Source organism: Saimiri boliviensis, chromosome 5, assembly GCF_048565385.1.
Source record: "Saimiri boliviensis isolate mSaiBol1 chromosome 5, mSaiBol1.pri, whole genome shotgun sequence".
NCBI lineage: Eukaryota > Metazoa > Chordata > Mammalia > Primates > Cebidae > Saimiri > Saimiri boliviensis.
The window spans coordinates 77,624,697-77,645,602 of NC_133453.1; the positions used below are offsets into that span (position 1 = coordinate 77,624,697).

General features: G+C 36.0%; 1 protein-coding gene across 10 annotated transcripts in view; it reads right to left on the reverse strand.

The window, feature by feature from the left end:
• Positions 1-192: 192 nt before the first annotated feature.
• The window catches only part of SLC4A10 (solute carrier family 4 member 10), a 374,879-nt gene continuing 354,165 nt past the window's right edge, over positions 193-20,906 (reverse strand). For 9 of the 10 annotated variants that reach the window (XM_074399589.1, XM_010329677.3, XM_003921935.4 and 6 more), the window contains 4 exons: positions 16,696-16,763; positions 14,139-14,255; positions 13,240-13,278; positions 193-7,899 (listed from right to left, as the gene is read on the reverse strand). In XM_074399589.1, coding sequence (XP_074255690.1) covers positions 13,266-13,278; positions 14,139-14,255; positions 16,696-16,763 — 198 coding nt within the window. In that variant the 3' untranslated portion in view covers positions 193-7,899; positions 13,240-13,265. The remainder of the gene's footprint in view (positions 7,900-13,239; positions 13,279-14,138; positions 14,256-16,695; positions 16,764-20,906) is intronic. The other variant, XM_074399590.1, reaches the window with a different exon arrangement.

Genomic DNA, 20,906 nt, shown 5'->3' on the forward strand with positions numbered 1-20,906 from the left:
ACTCCTGACCTCAGGTGATCTGCCCGCCTCAGCCTCCCCAAGTGCTGGGATTACAGGGGTGAGCCACTGCACCCAGCCCAAAGCATAGATTTTAAATGTTGGATTTGACCTAGCAAAGCAATATCTAGATAACAGAAATCATCATTAATTATTTGCAAAACAGCCTCATTTTAAAAATTTTGACTTTATGAGTTTAAACTTAGCTTCAGACCATTTGCTAGACAAAGTTTTTCCCAGACAGGGTGAGCTATAGCACAAAAACCTAAAAATGGAAGAAATGGAAAAAAGTATATCAATTCAACATGAGACTGGTGAGTCATGCATAGGCATGGACAGAGGATTGTAAAATTCATCTTCAACTATAATTTCAAAGCATGCCATTGAGTAGCTTCACCTTAATTAAATCTCAACTCCCACTCTTCCATTGGAACCCCAAACTGACCTTCCAATCTGTAGGTCTCTTGTCAAAATTCTGTTTCTTAGGATAGTTCAGTCATTGTGAGTAGATGCACCAACCTTTGCAGAATTATATTTTAAGAAGCAATAGTAATATAAGTTCACATCCTGGACAGCATTAGTAGTCATAAAAGCAAATGAAATTCTCCTTTTATCTTAATTGAAACCAGACATTGTACAATGTCAGATATTGTACAACACTGGATATTATACAAGTCAGATATTACAGTAATATCTAAGTCAGATACTATTTAATATTTGTACAATATCAAAATTATGTGGACTAATATTCCTTTAGTTTCTAAGCACATGCAGTATTTTCTCTGGAGCCACAGGTAATCCCAGCACGTATTTTTCAGGCATTGAAGGCTGCAAAACGTAATGATGTAAGTCAAGTTAAAGTAGTTTTCATTTGACCCTCATAGGACAAGTTTTACTTTCCAATGAGAGTTTTAAATTAGTTTATGGAAAAAGAAGAAAATGTACAAATAAAAAAAATAGAGATAAACTTAATCTGAGAAGAAGTTTAAAACATACAGGAACCAGTCATACCACTAAGATGTGCCGAGTTGTCTTGTCAGTCTTAGCTGCAGCCTCTGCAGACACAGGAATGGCTAAAACTCTTTTCAAAAATAGCCTGTTAGAGTACACCAGTGACCAGAGGCCCATACACGAAAACAAAGGAGAAATGGCTTATATCTCTTCCACGGATACAGGGTTTGCTTTTTAAGTTTCTATCAAGATTTTCAGAAAATCACTGTTAAAAAATAATTATTTTTTAACATGCTTTGTTGGAAATTTTGCTAAATATGATTACATACCTTCATACTTTCTTAAATATCAGGCCCAGAATATAATTCAATGCATCCGTGATAACTCAGAGCCACTACCATGAAAGTTAATGAACTCATTGAGCTTCATGTCATTCTGGGTATTTTCTGTTTCTTTTCTTATTCACAGGTAGTCACTGAGACTACTAGTTCCACTTCTTGGCATTTACTACTTTTGCTTGAAGTTGATGCGCGAATACTGATGTATAAGACTACTAGATTTGTGCAATATTTAGGATTCAATAAACTCTAAATAGAAAACATACCAAAACACAAACATGGATTTTTTTCCATAAAGTAAGAGGATTTCGTTGGCCAACTCTGTGACAGTTATTTCAGCAGTGTCAAAGAACCCTTTTGTGTACATCCTGAGTGACCTAGAGTGTGTATTTAGGATGTCTGAGGGATACAGATGGTTGAGAATGATAGACAAGTGGGGGTTATAAAGTATAACATCATCGCCAGGCACAATGGCTCAAGCCTGTAATCTTAGCACTCTGGGAGGCCGAGGTGGGTGGATTACCTGAAGTCAAGATTTGGAGACCAGCCTGGCAACACAGTGAAACCCTGTTTTTACAAAAATACAAAACAGTAGCCAGGTGTGGTGGCACCTGTAATCCCAGCTACTCAGGAGGCTTAGACAGGAGAATCGCTTGCACACAAAAGCAGAGGTTGCAGTTAGCTGAGATGGTGTCACTGCACTCCAGTCTGGGCAACAGAGCGAGACTCCATCTCAAAATAAATAAATAAATAAATAAATAAAGTAGAACATCACCATCCCATGAGGAAAGCTCAGAGCATGGTATGAATGGGCCAATGTTAAGCTCTGTAGAAACGTATCATCTTTCTGTACGGTCTTTCTGTGACAATATTAACATTTAAACACAAGAATTTGAAAATTTGAATTAGTAGATAATTTCCTTACTTAATTGAGATAATAGCTTTTTTTTTTTTTTTTTTTTTTTTTTTTTTTTTTTTTTGGTGCTTGCACGTTTGAAGCCTCAACAAACTCGATAAAAGTTCTTATTCTATATAGCCTTTCATCTGAACCAACTCTTCAAATTATTTAAAAAGCATGTGAGAGTATGGTGTGAAGTGTGACCATCCAACAATTAAAACTCTTATTTATTTTTTAAACTTCTTCTATCCAAAGTCCTGATATTTGTGACGTATGAGCAAAAAAGGTATTTCACTGGTTAAGTCTGGTTTCCAATGTTCGTAAAAAAAAGATTGGTGGAAAAGAAAATGTAACAGATTAAGAAGAAATATTAATCATCATAACTTCATTCTGGTTCCAGGAGCCAGAATTAATAACCTGATAAGGAGGAAAGCAGTCACATCTCACCTCCTGCTGGAAACACAGTGCACTGCAGCTGAGGTCAGATGGACCTGGGTTAAAGTCTCAAAACCACCAGTCACTAATGGGAAACATTTAAAGAACAATACTTAGTCTTTTGAACTCCAGTGTCTTAATTTGTAACAAATAAGAAAATACCTACCTTATAGAACTGTTGCATTGCTATGAAGATTTTCATAGATACAATGCCTGACACCTTCCTTTCACCTTTTCCCTCCTGCTAGTCACGACCGTTTAGCTGCTTCTCCTTGATGGCTCCATAGGTTACATAGATTCTTGCCTTAGTCTTCTATTTCCTCAGGTGCTGGGTGCTCAAAGGTACTCATTAAACATTTGCTGTGTTCCAACACTGACATGGCAGTGAGAATTCTTTCTGGATTTTTAATCATTCTTAATAAACTGAGCAGCAGAATCTTCTGGTATATTTTACTTATATCAACAGCTATTGCTGGCCGGGAAAACAGCAGAGCACACATGTGGGCTCTGGAGAGTTACAAAAGAGGGGCAAAACACCAAACATCATCCCTACCTTCAAGAAACTTATAAACAAATGGACAAAAGAAGTCACATGAAAAAAATATTTAACTCTATACACACCAGAAAGCAAGAGGATCCAGACAGAAAGCTGAGTCCAGGGTAAGAATGTAGGGTTGGATTCAAGGGTAGGCAGAGAGAAGGTGGTTTCTAGATTATTATGAAGCAGCCATTGTCTGAACTTTGTACCATGTTTAGATTTCTTTAACACTCTCAGGCTTGCTGTAGACATTGCTTTTCAGAACTTTTTTTTTTTTTCAAATATAACTATATACACAAATATGTGCAATATAGATGTATGATCTCCATATATAAGGGAATGCACTACATAAAAGTAATTATAATAAAGCTATTGTGTCTAGAGTTACTTGTTAGGTGCCTAAGGAGTATACTGAAGCCTGTTTCATTTCTATCCTAATAGAAATGTATAGATCACTCATGAAAACTTTGTTTTATCATCTGAGAGTCATTGTGGAAGGGAGATCCATAAGGAGAAGATTCCACTGTTTCCCTTTTATATTCACTACTGTGCTGCTCTATTAATCATTTCAAAATTCCTTACTCAAAATTCTTAATGGGTAAAATTCCAACTGTTCTAGGATAGGATTTAACATCATTTATAATGTCTCTGACTTGTGTTTCTATCTTTTCCTACAAGTCTTCACTACCCTCCTAACACTCCACCATATTGGGCTGTTTGCTGGGTTCCAAATATGCCATACATCAAATATGCCAGGCTCTAATTATGCCATATAGCTTTACTTTTAAACTTCATCTTTATTTCAATACTGACATAGGTTTGAGAATCTTTGCAGTTTCGGTGTAGCTAGAAAAGGGGTCCCGATCCAGACCCCAAAAATGGGTCCTTGGATCTCACACAGGAAAGAATTCAAGGAAAGCCACAGAGCATAGTGGAAGAAGCAAAATTTTCAGAAACTACTTCATTACAGTGTGGGGTACCCTCTGAAAGCAAAAGGAGGAATCCCCTGTCCTTTTTTTAGCTCCTCTACTTTTATAAGAAGTTACAAAGAGCTACAATTAAAGTCGGAATGTACCTACATGCTCATTAAGGGCAGGGGCTTCCGGTGTCATTGATATTACATGACCCTTAATCTTTTAACCTAAGCTTGCTGATTAACATTATCTCTAAGTAAAGAAGGCTGCATTCTTTGGACACTGGGACATTCTGCAGGCATGGGGGGAGATGCTCTGTATGGTCATAAATATTCTGGAATAATAGGTTGTAGCCAGCTTGGAATGTGGCTATTTTCAGACCATAAACATTAACCTTATAGGTGTTCTTCACTTCAAGATGGGGTCATTCTGGTCATATATCATTAGAAAAGAGGCCTAGTAGGCAGGGGTTCCTTCAACAGCTGGAGTGTATTTCCTTCCTCATTTCCATTCTAATTCATGAGGTACCTCTTCTATAATGTTTTTCTCAAACTCTGCCCTATTTTAAAAATGGCTTTACTCATACATCAACTCAGTACATATCACATTATTTATAGTTATGTATCCACCCTGCCCTTAGAAGCAAGAATCATGGTCTTATTTTCAAAGTTCCAGCAGAAATGACAGTACCCAATACACCAACAGGAACTGAACTGGTGTGACAGTTGAATCAGTTAGCCGCAGCTTTCCAAGGAGAATATCAAAATAGATCTCTAAAACATAAAGTATTTCAAGTAAACTTTGATTGTTAGGCCTCTTCAATGGGACTGACTACAATTAGCCTCTCAATGTAGACATTTAAAGAACCATCATATTATCCAAATGACTCTCGTAGAACTTTCAAATGTCCGTAATCTCATTTCATTTCATTTTATTGTGTAAATAGATGAGATAGATACTAACATACTGGAAAAATTAGAGAGCAATCTTGCAATACTACTAAAATAGACAAGTACCCAGGAGCAAATAGGCCAAAGTTAAATCAAAACGGAGGTAGGTCAATGTCACAGAAAACAGAGTAAGTCACACTTTTAAGAGGTAAGAAAAATCCTAAAAGATCTAGGAATCATGTTGAAATACAAATTGCTTATAGACCATCAGCGAAGAGTTTCTATCAAACTATGGGTTTAAACTATACCAAGGAGACATTCAGATTATATATTCCTATATTATACAGAAAAAAACTTTCCAATATTGTAGGTTGTGACACAGTAGCAATTACAAAGTAAATTCACTAGTCAAGAGAAAAATACCAAGCAGTAGGTTAGATAGAATTCTGAATGCAATTATCTCCACAACACACTGCCAGATGGCTACAAAAGAATAATGGTCCCATCTGACTTTTGTAACAAACAGGGAGGCGACAAATTTTAGGAAATGCTTTCCCCATGGAAGTTAAAAACGGAAGTCTAAATAGAGTTCTAATAATGAGGAATATTACTAATGACCTTGGAGGTTTTTACTAGCATAAGAAACAATGTCATCTGCACCCAATTCTGGAAAAATGAGTAAATAATATCCCTATATAGTTATCATAATCTTCTGTTCATAAAGTTCTAATTGTTTACTCCTAAAACATAGTCCTAAGTTGTTTATATCACCACGAGTTCTTAACTTTGGGGGTGTCTAAATTTATGTTTTACACTGATTTACTAATTAAAGAAAAAAGACAAGGCACTTTGTATCACAATTTAAAATGTGCAAGGAAATTAGTTAGGATAAATATTTATTTCCACATAACATTTTTTAATTGTGAAAAACACAATGTCCTAGTCACATTTACACGTTACTTAAACTTTGCACTAAATTACATTCAAGATATTCAGTAATTTTGACCAGGAATCAGAAATTAGAAGTAAATATATAATACTACATTTTTCTTTTATAAGATTTCAAAATATTAGAATTAACATAGGGATAGCATTAAAATTCACACAAGAACAAAATGACTATAAAAATACTCAGAAATACAGAATTTCATTGGATATGATTGCTTATTCAGATAAGTGATCATGTGAAGATTTAATTTCACTATGATCATTTTTAACAGAACAGTTATTAATATATTAAAACACTAACAGTCTGCTTTGGGGAATGACTGGCTAAATCATAAAACAGTGGAAATGGTTACAATGTAGTATCTGTATTATAAAATACACAAAGGCAACACATTTGGAACAGAAAGTTTCTGTATTTTTCAGCATTTATAAATACAAACTTTATTAACTTAAAATTCTTTCTATAATTTTTAGGCTCATGTTCCATAAAAAGGGGAGCTCCTTAAAGAACTGTGAGGGTAATTTTTAAAAGGTATCAAAATGTAGAACTTAATGGAAGCTTTGTTGATTTTATTTCCCCTCATTAGATTAATCACAAGAGGAACTTTTCTTCACTTTTCACATGTACTTCTACGCAGAGTACAGAATTAACAGTCTGTAAAAGCCACAGGGCTCTGAATTACTGTAAAATTGAATATTGAAGTATTACAAAGTTGATTGCCGCTCATACTTAGGAACCAAGAGCATTATGAGATTTAGATTTATTAACTTCACATTCATTGAAAGTGAAATGAAATACCGTATTTTTAGTAATGGCCAAAACTTCTTAACTTGCTCTCTTCTTACATAAGTTTAGTAAAGATGTATTATTTTATACAGACTGAAATATCTACAGAACCTTCTTAAATGGAATCTGAAATTTTCTTTTAAAAGACTGTTTTTCCAAAACATGCATTTAATTTAAAAGTGGAAAAAAGAATTCTGCAGAAAAAAATGACAATTGGAGAGCTGCTGGTCTAACATGAGAATGTGATTCAGGACCAGCATTAAGCAGTGCATGAACATTAGCCACAGAGTAACTGTACAGGAGTGGAATTTCACATACAATGATTCACCATGTGGCATTCCACAAGTATGTATAGAATATATTTATTTGGAAAACATCTGTTGTCAGTGGGAGAGAAACAGCATATTTCTGATAAAGGTTTATATTGAAAAATCCCACAAAACCATTACAAAGTTTTCCTAAAGCATTTCATGTAAGCCTAATATTTGATCATGTAGTCACAACCTGAATTTTAAGCAAATACTGCTTAACTCTGCATTATGTCTGATTCTTTTTAAGAAGTTGTAAATAGGTTTCTATATATTTTTTCAAATGACTTTAAGTTTTAGTTACATAGAAATTGTTAAGTATTAAATGTATCATATTAAATCAAGGAAATGCATAAATACAATTATTAAAAAATGCTTTCAAACTAACTTTTGATTTGGGTCTTTTTAAATAAGTCACTAATGCTAAGCTATAAAAATTAAATAGAAGTAAGACTACCTTTCAAAAATTCTTCTGAACGAAATTATCAGGCATCTTCAGGTCACTAAAGTAGGAAAATACTAAGTAGATAAATATGACTTATCTCTTTAAGGAAGCTATTGCTCTCATAAACTGACAATCAGAATCCAGTTTGCAAATGTCTAACATACAGCAAGGAACACGCGTATTCTTGCATTGGCTATTGTATCTGTTCACAAGAGTGTCTCACCACTCAGAAGTTTAAACACAGAAATGGAACAAGTATTGCACTACTTACAGTATGAAGGTGGATTTGGGTTGAGAGAATTTACAATACATGATCAAAGCAGTTTTATTAATAATTGTGACACTCTTCTCATATATATGTAAAAAATAAATTGAAGATCGAATCATAGACAAGTTTCCCTGTCAACACCTTTCCCTGAGTCAGCTTTCTTCTCTTTTCGGCTTTCAATGCTACAGGAGGGAAAAAAAGGAGACATTTGTTACTGCAATCCAGCATGGCTACTACAAGATCTGCTTGCTCAGACATAAAACCGGTCAACCCCAAAGCACCACAAGAGCCCTTAGGCATTGCTCTCTCATGCTGCAAAGCACAGGTAGACAGCAACAATTAAAATCCTCTGCACTCAGTGAGATAGAAACCAAGAACTGCAGAGAAGGGGAAATTCAAAAACAGACACTACACAGCAAAAAATCAGCCATTTTTAAAAACAGTTCCAAAAACATGCAAGATTAATATCATGGTCCTCATTTGGGCAAGTGACTCACTGATTATTGTTGAAAATGGCAGCCATGCCCCCATCTTAAGACAGTGCCAACTCTAGTAAATGACACAAACAAGATGTCACAGGAGGCATTTCTGGGCTCTGTTGCAAATGGCTCCTCCCTTGTACATGGACTGGATCTTGGCCTTTGATGAAGACTATACTTTGGCCAGGTCAGACAAACAGCTCCACTGGTCTGGAGGACAGGCTGCTATGCATGCTGCTCTCCAGACACCTGTGCTCTCTCTTTACAGACAAACCCTTACCCTGTACATCAGAGGAATGATGCTTCACCTCACTCCTTCTCAGATAAACTCATTCCCAAGTAGCTTCTGTTTAATCTCACCCCCTCATTAACTTTACCAAGGAGCAAATTGGTCATGTGACTCTACCATTTTTGTCTATTTGTTTCAATATTTTTCCATTGTACACTTTTCTCACTATCATGCTGACAGTTTTCATGGAAAATTCAAATAACGTCATTAGAGGGATGAAGCTCACACCAGGTTCCAGAGGGGCCAGAAATGCTTTTCCCTGATACTTGCAGCACATGGAAAAACCCTCTTTATCTAAGGCTTCTATGTGACTCTCTGCACTGCTCACACTCACGGCAGCCCACAGCCAGCTACGGAGGCCCTAAGCTGGAAGAATCAACACATTTTTACTATTAACTTCAGTCCTTAATATAAATTTATGAAACACTTAATGATGGAGACACCCTTGGCTTTATAACTCTTCTCCAAGTAATAAAGTAATAAACTCCATTTTTCTATGGGGCCTCCTGTACAGCTTTCTAAATGGTCAATAACTTAGACACATTCTAAGAGTGTGTTTTTAAAATTGTTTTTCCTCCAATTCAAGCTAGAAACAGCCCTTCTCAGTTGTCACCACCACCCGGCACCATCAGGTAAGAAGTGCCGGAGCTTCTGCCATCTGTGGCATGCTGCCAGCTCTGAGAGCTGGTGTGAGCGCGTGTCTATGGCGCCCGGTTTTGTGCCTGCCACACTTCTCAGCACATACTACTTACAGGTCAGAGCAAAGCAACTTTTCTCCCTTTTCTTTTCTCCTTCCATGAGAAAAGATGACAGTGTGCACATGATGTGTTGAGAGCCTTAACTCGTATTTTTAACTCCTCTATCTGTATGACTCACTTTCTTCTACTTTAAGTTCCTTTTATATGACAAGTGTCTGCTCTCCTGCTTTCCAAATTAACTTTTCCTTAAGCTCTACCTGCCTTGCAGTCTCTTTTGCCAAACAAAGTCAATGAAAAAGGGCAGCACTGGGCTTGGTGCTGGAAGATCTGGGTTCAGTTTTCAGAAGCTCAGAATGAGCTGCACGACCTTGGACTAGTTGTTTAATCTCTCTGATACCTGGTTTCTTTATCTGTAAAACTGGTTTTGGACTAGATGGCCTCTAGGTTCTCTGGTAGCTCGAATTCCAGAATTCAGAGGCTGGTATTTCCAATTTCAGTGAACTCTTATCTTTTGAAAGATAGAATAATAGATCCTATCTGCAAGAGATTGTAAGACAGAGACATACTGGTCTCTACATATGCATCATTGCTGTGTGCACAATGCTTTGAAACGTAGGAGGTGTTCCATAACCTTGTGATAAATGAATGTGTTCCCAGTGCCACTAATAGTCACCAAGCCGTAAATAAAAAAAACTGATAATATCAACTTGATCCACAGATGTGCTTCCTCCTGATTCCCTGCTTTGGTTGTTTGGTTACAAAACAATAATGTATTAAATGACTGGGCTTTTTTCCACTGTTCATCATAACCATAGTTTTGGTATCAGATTAGATTTCAGGAAACTATGAAGCAGAAATTTTATAACCAACTCAAGACCTCTAGGAGCTATTGTTCTGAATTCCTTGTTGCTTTTGTGGAGGCCAATCAATTTTAAGCTTTCACTGTAACAAATATGTATTATGCATCTGTTATCTGTCATTGTAATAAACATATACTGCATTATCTATTATGTGCCACGAACTCCATAATGACCTGGAAATACAAGATAAATAAGAGTGTCCCTGCCCTTGAAGAGTTAAAATTTAAAATATAAGGAAGTAATATTTCAAGAGAAGGCAAAAAGTGACCTGGTACTGTCATCCTGCTAAGCAAACTATGAAACTATTACTTCTTAATGGCACTAAAACAGTGAGGGGCTTTTTTGTTCTTTTTCTTTTTTTTTCTTTTTTTGAGATGTTGTCTTGCTCTGTCACCTAGGCTGGAGTGCAGTAGCATCATCTTCACTCACTGCAACCTCTGCCTCCTGGGTTCAAGTGATTCTCCTGCCTCAGCTTCTTGAGTAGCTGGGATTACAGGTGTGTGCCACCACACCTGGCTAATTTTTGTATTTTTAGTAGAGATGGGGTTTCGCCATGTTGGCCAGGCTGGTCTTGAACTCCTGGACACAAGTAGTCCACTTGCCTCAGATTCCCAAAGTGCTCAGATTACAGGTGTGAGCCATTGCACTCAGCCTAAAGTCATTTTTATGAATAATATTTCCAAGAAGTTATGAGAGAGCCTAAGCCTAGGCAATCAGAGCAAAGAAAGAGAATCTAGGACAGAAGAAGGTGGTGGAGAGTACAGGGGTGGGTGTTGGGGGATAGTGAGTAGTCCCAGAGCCTAGCCTCTGTCACCAAGGCAAAGCTAAGTGCTGCTTTTCCTAACATTGCCAGGGACCTTCTCCAGACACACTGATCTTGGGTATCAATTTTATAAAACATAGCATTGCTAACCTATTCTGATGAGATATGGTCGTTAATGAGCCCCATTTTCACCAGTCTATTTAATAAGCTGCAGAGGCTCTTGTCACATGTATGTATGACATCAGGATCAAAATTAGACATCCTCCAGATAAGACAGAATTTGCAGTTAGATTCTACTGTCAGTTAAACTGATAAAATATTTTTGACAACAAAAAGTGAAAGATATAATTGAGAAAATATAACTTCTATTCCAAACTTCATGGAAAAAAAGGGTTTCTAGGCGTCTCTGACACATATTATAGCACAGGATGGGATGGAAAATAACTCAGGATGGGGGTTGTCAAAGGCAGCATAGAAGCCAGCTCAGGACTCAAGAGATACAGACCCTTACTAGGGTCTATATCTGGCCTTTAGGCCTCTTTTGCCAATGGATACTCTACCAGGTACTAAATTTTCACAGTTTCTGGTCATCATGCTTTAAAACCTTCAACAGATACCATGAAAAAGCAGTGGCTTTGGGAACTTTCTTAGTATCAGTAGTTTTAGAATTCTGTAAGCCCTATTCTTTTTACCAACCAAGAGAGGGTTCTCACATGGAAAACCACAGATGTTATCACATCAAAAGGTAAGGAAAGCTGAAACCTGGATAAACTTTCATTCCACAATTGTTTGAACCTCATGTCAGTGAAAATACATTTAAAGAATAAGAAAGAAGTGGTTATATCTATATATAAAGGATAATCTATTAAAAATTGGACCTGCTTTAAAACACCTTATGTTGTTCACTAGATTCAACTACTGTCTGAAGTCATCTAGATACATATTTTTAAAACAAAAAGATTTTTTTCTGGTGAAATGTATCACTTGACTTTAAGGAGTAGCTAAAATATCATGTCACAAGACTTGCTTGAACCAAAGAAAAACAGACAAAGAGTTTGGACTTTGAATCCATATAATACAGAAAGAAAAAATTTTACAAGTTTGATTGTTTCAAATTCTCCACATACTGACCAACAATTGCATCTAATTTTGAGCTCATAAAACTGTATCTAACATTTAAAAAAATCAGATAAATGTCATACTTTTAATGTGAAAGGGTTCACAAGTACAGATTTCAATGGACTTGAGAAACTGCTCTTCTCATAATTCTCTATGAGAAATATTCATCAGACTGTAACAGGGATCTTTGAGAAAGGAAGTTAAAGCTTGCTTTAGAATAAAATGTTATTTTGTCCTGAGCCAAGCAAAGAAATACAGGAAAGTTTTAAAGTACTATTAAAAGACAGAATACATCAACCCAAAGTCTTTGAAAGGTAGCCCATTGAGTAATGTATTCATATATTATCTTCATTTGTAGTAAATATTGAAGGTGGTTGAGAGAGAGAGACAGAGAGAGAACTAATCCCCAGCTTCTGGGATGAAGATTCTGTGTACCTTTTTTTGTCTTGTCTTGTTTATGCTGTTTGGTATAGAGATGACACTGAAGCAGCATGCCATTTTGGGGTGACAAAAACCAGCAACAAGAGATACATTCTCCAAGTCTAATGTAGCTTTTTTCTCTAGTCCATGTTTCCAATGATGTCTCATGAAGTGAGATACAGCTTGCTGGTTTGGATGCATGGTGGTACATAATGAGAGCTGAGGATCTCAGCTTTGCAATTTCTTTCTTTCTTTTTCTTTTATTTATTTATTTTTTTAAGACAGAGTCCCAGGCTGGAGTGCAGTGGCACAATCTCAGCTCACTGTAACCTCTGCCTTCTGGGCTCAAGAGATCCTCCTGCCTCAGCCTCCCAAGTAACTGGGATTATAGGCATCCACCACTATGCCTGGCTAATTTTTTTTGGTATTTTTAGTAGAGACAGGGTTTCAACATGTTGGCTAAGCTTGTCTTGAACTCCTGACCTCAAGAGATCTGCCCACCTTGGCATCCCAAAATGCTGGGATTACAGGCATAAGCCACTACACCCGGCCAGCTTTTCAATTTCTTAAAGGGACAAATTTAATTTTCCCTATTCAGAAATTAGATGCCATTACTAACTACAGTTCTGTGAAACTTGTTGATTTATACATGATGCATTTGTATAAATCAAGAAAGGAATAAAGTTTACTCAAGTTTCAGACTCACTTACAGAGCTGAGTTGTTACAGAAATACCATAAAACTCAGTATGTTACTGGATCTGAGCCAAACACTGTCCATGCCTTTTGCCTCCCCAAAACTCACACAGAGGACATAGACTGACCAGGTTTCTAGAAGACACCATTTAACATAAGGAAATGCAACCAAGGAATAGGTTTGAGGGAGAGGGTCTTACCTTTGGGGAATCAGCTTCTAGAGTGATTAGGAAGGGGAGCTTATGACAAAAATGTAATATAAAAATTAAGTAGAAAAAGTTAATTTAAGGTTATGAAAATAAAGGAACTTAATAATTATAGTAAACACTGTCCCAAATCCCTCAATCACTCTCTAACAAAAAGAGATATTAGCATAACATAGGAATTCTTTTTCCTTCAGATCAGCATCTAAGAAGACTGTGATTTGAACTCTTATTTATAAATTCTGAAAAATTCAGTTGGAAATCCCATGATCACTGTTGATTTAGGGACACACTCTTCCCCCCAGCATGCACTTAAAACTACCATCCACACTACTGGAGGTGTTACATTCAGAAAAGTAAGAATGGATAGTACTTTCAGGAGCTGAATGTTTTGGGATAAGAAGTTTAGGGAAGACTTTCAAGGGGTTGGAATCAGGGACTAGAGCTATACTAAATATAAATATTTATGCATATTTATAAAATATAAATATAAAATATACACTATGCATATCAATTTTAAAAAGGGAAAATAAGGGTGTGTAAAATGTGGTTAGACATCTAAAGGGGTTCTGGGGGAAGTGGGTGATGAGGGAGTAAAATAAAATCATACTGAAAAATAGTAGGCCAAGATGAATGTCCAAAAATGTTATGCTTTGTGACTCATTTCTCGCATACTTCCCCCAATACTGTAATAGCTTTGGAGTAAGCTTTTAATTTGAAAGGAGGATGTTGAAAAACATGCCAACATTTGAAATAATTTCTATCTAGTTTCAGAAAGAATTTTCTGGAATATTTAGATCTAAATTTGATGGAAACCGGTATTATTCTTTTGCTTATGGTTTATGTCAACAAACAACAGGAATTAGTATAAATTCTTATTATTTTAAAATCCAAACCTTTTAGAAGGAAAGCTTGACTCCTTATCTTTTGAGTTATCAGCAGTAATCAGAAGGTTCCTCCACAAGGCAGTCTTTGACATTTCATCAGAAATATTGATCATAGATGGATCATCTCTAGACAGGAGTGTCCCCAGATGAAATAATAAACATTAAATGAGTACTGCAGTTTTTCAATGACAGAAACTACATACAGGACAATCATATATTTATGGAGAGTATTTTTCCCAATTTTTAAATTGTGGTAAAATACACATAACATAAAATGTACTACCTTAACTATTTTTAAGTGTACAGTTCAGGGTTATTAAATACATTCATAATGTTGTGCAACCATCACCACTATCCATTTCCAGAACACTTTTTAAACTATAAAACTGGAACTCCATGCCGACTAAACCATAACTCTCCATTTTCTCTTCCTCCCAGTCCCTGGCAACCACCATTCCACTTTCTGTCTCTAGGATTCTGACCATCCTAAGTACCTCATATAAGTAGAATCATACACCATTTGCCTTTGTGTGACTGGATTATTTCATTTAGTATAATATCCTCAAGGTTTATCCATGTCATATGCCAGAATTTCCTCCCTTTTAAACCTGAATAATGTTCCATTGTATGTATACTCCATTTTGTCTATTGTATACTATTTTTGATAATTAAAAATGAAGAAGTATTAAATATTTCTCTCATTTATTGAAAACAATCTTTGAAAAATAAAAAGATCTAAAGAAAAGATCCCAGTTGTATAGATACTGATCTGACCTGTGGTATTTTTGGTTCATTTCAAATTACAGAGATTGGGTTCTGCTAGTCCGTTGCTTAAACTCTTGCCTGGTACATCATAACATCCAGATCACTTCCCTCCTTTGTTCATGCCTTGCAGTAGTTCCCACTCACTTAGAGTCCATGCCAAGTTCTTATAATGGCCTAAAAGCTCTGTCCCCACCTCACTCTGATTTCACCTTCTGCCATTGCATCCCTGCTCACTCCTTTCCAGCCCCAATGCAGTAGCCTCCTGACTGTTCTGGACCACAACGTGCATGGTGCTGTGTGGGAGCCTTGTCCTTGCTCTTTCCTCTGCTCATCAGATGGAAGCAACTTTCACATGGAGCAACCCTTCTCCTTCTTTGTTCACTTTTTCAAAGAACCCTGATGGGTGATAGGCCACAAGACAGGAACAAATGTAACTCTTAAAAGGAACAAATCCTTGGGTCTCCCTCTCTTGCCCAATCTGGAAATGCATTCTTCATTTCCTCTTAACCCTTCAGCTATTTTGGTCTTCCTAAAAAGATAGTTTCCTGGTAACTCAAAGCAACAGATTGACTACTTTCTTAAAGAAAGCATCATGTGGAATAGACATTTTTCATGATATAATGTGAGGAAAGGTCTTGTGAGCAAAATATTTTTTAAAATACTTGATTAAACAAAGCTATATTTTAAATGCAGTACTATTTAGATTGTTTAATATACTAATATGCATTGTGAATCTCCAAACTGGAATGTAGTATGAAACATTTTTTAAAACTTATTTAACCACATAGCCCTTTTGAGAGTTGTACCACGTGAGACTAGGTTTCTACAGAATATACTTCAGAATATGCTGGTTCAACTAAACAATCAACAAGATTTTAAAATTTAAATGTTGTATAAAAGAAAAAAAAGGTAAAACATCTTATACTTGTGCTCCCTCTTAAGTAGGATATAATTATATATTTTTTATTTCTAGAGAATATGATTTTAAAGTCAGATCCTAAAGACTCAGAAAATTATCTCCTATTTTGGTTTCTAACACTATGACAAAGTCCCTTCTCAGAAAAAACATATTTTCTGCTTTTTTATTGGCATAACCTTAAATTACTCATAAAGAATTTCAGACTATGAAATTGGTTACTAACTGATAAATACAATTGTACGAGAAAACTATTTAAACTAAACTATATTGAGAGGAAGACAGAGAAGAGATTGAGAGGGGAGAATCTGGGGCCAAATTCTTGCAAATGTTTTCATTCTAACTTCAGTAGTTTGCTTTCTTTTGCTATGTCTTCGTATATAGAGAAGATTAACAAATTTTGGAGAATTGCATAAATATTTCATAAAATGGCTGATATGACTGAATCCTTTAACTTAAGAAATAGGCTATCTCTTTGGAAATTCCTTTTCTTAGGGGAAAATTCCCAGTTAAAACATTTATCTGTGATCAACTTAGTGAATACCTAGCTCATTGACAGCAAAAATAAACCTTGATCTGTCTTCTGGTGCTACTTTCTGAGAATATGAAAGGGATCCTTCATAAACATTATAAAATAGGAAAAAGAAAGACTTCCAACAACAGCTTCCTGCTTCACTTCATTTAATGGTATCTAATTATAGTCACACAGATATTACTGACAAAACTTAGTAGTAGGACCCAGGTTATCTTAACTCTTAGTTCTTTCTACTCTAATACAACTTCAAGAAACCTCTCTGGGATCTACACAGTATGAAATTCTTAAATAGAGTATAGAGGAATGCATTTAATTACTTAAATTGATGTGTTTTTAAATTTATGCCTTACCGATAGTGCCCTTCCAATGGGAGTTGTACTGTGCCCTCATCTTCCATAGCTAGCATACTTTGTTCTTCCTGAAAAGACAAATGTAAAGTATATAAAATGAACCTGATGAGTCTCCATTTTACATTAAAGAAGAAACACAGATTAATGTTTCATTATCTCATTAACCTCAAGACCTTCCACTCTGTTTGCATTTATTAATGTTTGCACAGGTCCTTTCAATAAAGTATCAGCTACCAAGAACATAAGTAATTAATGAGAGTCTCATAACACAAAGTAATTTAAATGCTAACAATAATCTCCTTCATGTCACTCAATAAAAACATGTTAATTTCTAAGCACATTGAAAAAATTAATCTAAATCTTATAAGAAAGAAAAGTATGGGTGATATCATCAGTTTTATTGTTATAAAGGTGAAATTATAATTCCAGAATGCTCTATGAGGAGGGATGAGGGGTGTACTCAGAACAGTGGTTTCAAACTTCAGTTTACATCAGAATCCCCTGGTGGGCTTGTTAGCAATATCCCCAGAAGTTTCATACATCTGGAATAGAGAGGGCATAAGAAACTCTAGTTCTAACAAGTTTTCAGGTGATGTTGTTTATGCTGGTCTGTTGACCATATTTAAAGAACTACTACTCTAGAGAGTTGAAAAGAGACAGTAGAAGATATTAATGTCTTCCTGTACAGATCAATACACAGATGTGCCTTGATAGAGGAGAAAATGGAAGGCTTGACTCTATTTGGATGTGTTTTCGGCTTTTGTTTTATGCCTCAAATGTTTTCTCATAATGACAATATTTCACCTTTCCTCAAAGGGTGGAAATGATTTATATATTCATATATGCATTTTAAAACTAAACCTTTGAGATGAAGAGGATCTATGGCTACCATACTGAAAAAAATCTGGTTTAGTTTTCAAATGTTATCATCAAACTTTTTCCATGAACCAAAAAAAGTTATCCATAGATTATAGCTCTTATTTAATGCATTTATTTTTAAAATAATCCAGTTCAAAGAATCATTTCAGGCCATTTAAAAATGTTAGTATTATTGGTTCTAACTCCAGAAATTGAATTTTAAGATGTGTAAACATAAAAAACTAGTTGATTCCCTGCCCAAGTGGAAACTGATGAAAAAAAAAAAAAAATGATGACCCTGAAGGTTTATTTCTTTCAGTAGCTTAGCAGAGTTAAGCTGGCCTGAACCAGCTTCCAGAGACACTTTGACCTTTTGCTGATTTTATTATTCCTGGCACACAAGACTGTTTCAAGTGTCCTTGGCAATCAGATTTTGGCCTGCCCCTTGGATATCCCATAGTCTGAATATACCATGCCGCATTTCTTGTTACCTGAAGAAAAAAGTGTTTTCTAGTGCCTCTTAAGCTAACCTATGAATATACAATTCAATGTGTGAGCACGTCTTCTTTCTTTCTTGGAGTATTCTCCCAACCTGCTAGCCATGGAAAGCCCCTCTCTGGTAGGGCACAGAATCTCTATGCCCATCCTATGCTGTGTGGGATAATGGAGAGGCCAGAGGCCAGAGACTGCATGAGCTCTGCTACGACCCTGCTTAGAAGCTTTCCCCAGAAACCTATGTTGTATTTGTACTCTGTGAAGCTAATGGTATGTGTGTTACCCTTTTGTATCCCAGCAACTAATTTTATTCTCTCTCTTTGCTGTTCTTCAAGGAAAAAGTTTTCTTGAAGAATATTTCAAGAAAATGAAAGCACGGCAGCCACATTATTAGAACTAAGTCAAGGTGAATGGAGATTATCATTGGTTTAAAATTATCCCTTCAAGCATTTCAGGAGAGCTGATGTACAGCCTAGATTGAGGTTTCCCTTACAACTACGTTAGCCATAATATATGGAATATATTACATACATAATATATATTGTAGGCACACTCTTGTGGGCATGGGCAGAGTATATATATCATTTCAGGTAGAAAAGGTTCCTTTTTCTATAAGATTACCTTAAGGTACATGGAGGAACATAAAAAGTAGACACTCAGTGATACCAAAGGCTACATAAGAAAAGACAAGATAGGAGAAAGATGCAGTTCTTTCCTTGGTTGCCCACTGAAAGGTTAAGCCTTGTATGTGGTATCATTTCTGGTTAATCAGGAGTAAAGTGTCAGGAAGCAAGGTAGAATGGTTTAAGAAAGAGTAAAATGCAAAAAAGATGAAGAGAAGAACAGTGCCGTCAATGCTTAGGTTACCTGGCAGCAGAAAATGAATGCTCAAGATTCAATCTAACAGCAAAAAATTGGACCAAAGCTCTGGGAACAATTTTGTTTCTTCTTCAGATGATTTTCCACTTTTCTCTCAAATTGCTTTCAATAATTATTTTGCACTCTGTGGCTTGTTAGCATGTGTGGGCTTTATACTAGTCATAATTCTATCCAAACAAAAACTCATCACCTCTAAAGATAGCTTTTCCAAGCCATGCTTATCTGAAGAGAAGGGTGGCAGAGCAGCCGCTGCCTTCAGTGCCAGAAGGAAGCTGGGTGGGCCCCGGAGCGCGGGGATGGAGGGCCGGCTGCATCCCGGCAGCACTGTGAGAAAGCCAAAAATTGAGGCTTTCTGAGGAGGAGCAGTCAAATCAGGCAGTAGCTGTCACGACAGCCACAACCTAGGTTATCTCAATCAGATCAGAAAAGAAAGAGGCAGTGAGAGCATAAAGCTAAATGAGTAGTCGCCAGCTTAGACGTCAGAAAAGTACCTTAAAATGAGTCCCATTCAGCTCTTAATTTACACAGGATCCATTAAAAGCATGCTGAGTTCTACAACATGAGGAATATGTTAAAGGGATGATGATGAAAGTTTACCCAAGAACCTTTGAGAGAATTCACCAATTTAACTAGAGGGATGTTTATGATATGATTTTAATGCCACCTCTTAATTAAGATAGCCAAAGCACTTTTCAGATATGAAACAAGTGAAGGATAATTAATGCTATGTCCAGCACAGGGCAAGATAATTGAGGCTTAGAAAAGCAAATCTACTCCAGAACACTCAAATATTTATTAAGCATGTATTATGTGCTATGCACATAGTAAAAAGAAGGATAATCCAGGGGCTATTAATTAATCCATTCAATGGCAGGTAGTCTGCTAGGTACTGGGCATACGACAATGAAAAGAAAGCTATAAACTCGACTCTCAAAAGATGTAAGGGATAATCATGAAAAGTACCAAAGTCGAGGTTGTAGCAAGGAAGAAACTCTAGGTAGGAAGAAACAATGTAGGCCAACCATAAAAGCGAGGAATAAATAAGATGTGTCTGCAAGTCAGTGAACAACTAGCTTGGTTGGAGCCAAAAGTCTGTGCTGAGTAGAGGTGGAAAAGATAAATCGGAGTCAAATCCAGGTGTATTTTGATAATAGGATGTTATATATTGAATTACATCATGAATTTGAATTGTATTTCATGATTGCATAACATTTATAATTCATATATCATGAAACCTAACAAATAACAAAGGTGGTTTTCCTTTAATGACTTTTAGTGACACAAGTTACATTTATAATTACATACATTTTCAGGCAAAGTGTGTATCTATGTAGGAGCCCTCAAATATCTTCAAGTAAAAACAATGGCAGCAGAGATCAATATTCACAAATATGCTTAGAGTATTACAGAGGGAAAATATTCAGCAATTTTACAATTCACATCTTAAGAAATGAAGATTCTTCAGAAGTGAAGCTCAACTCTTTTATTTTTCCAAAGAGGAAAACGAAGTCTACAAAATGTAGAAGTGTCAAACCATTTTCTTCCTCAACTGCTAATACAATAGACAATGCTGCAAATATTACATAAATACATAATCTTTGAAAACCGTAAATTTTACATTTATAATAGATATTACTTATGGTTTCCAATGGGCAGAAGAGCCAATACATAAAACTACTCAACAATGAAAGCGGAAAAGAAAAAATGGAGGGTTCATATAGAGTTCCTATCAATACATCAGTGTAATATTTGTTTTTTAACAGAATATTTGATTCTGTGTCTCTAAGTAATTATGTAAATTATTACAAGTAAAAACTTCCAATAGAGTACCTTCGTATTTAGAAGATTATATTTGATTCTGCAGTTTTAGGAAAGGACTTATCTTAAACTTTAGCACCAGAATCACCCAGAGGTCTTGTTAACAGAGATGGCTGGCCCCATTCCCTGAGTTTTGATTCAATAGGTCTGAAGCAGGGTCC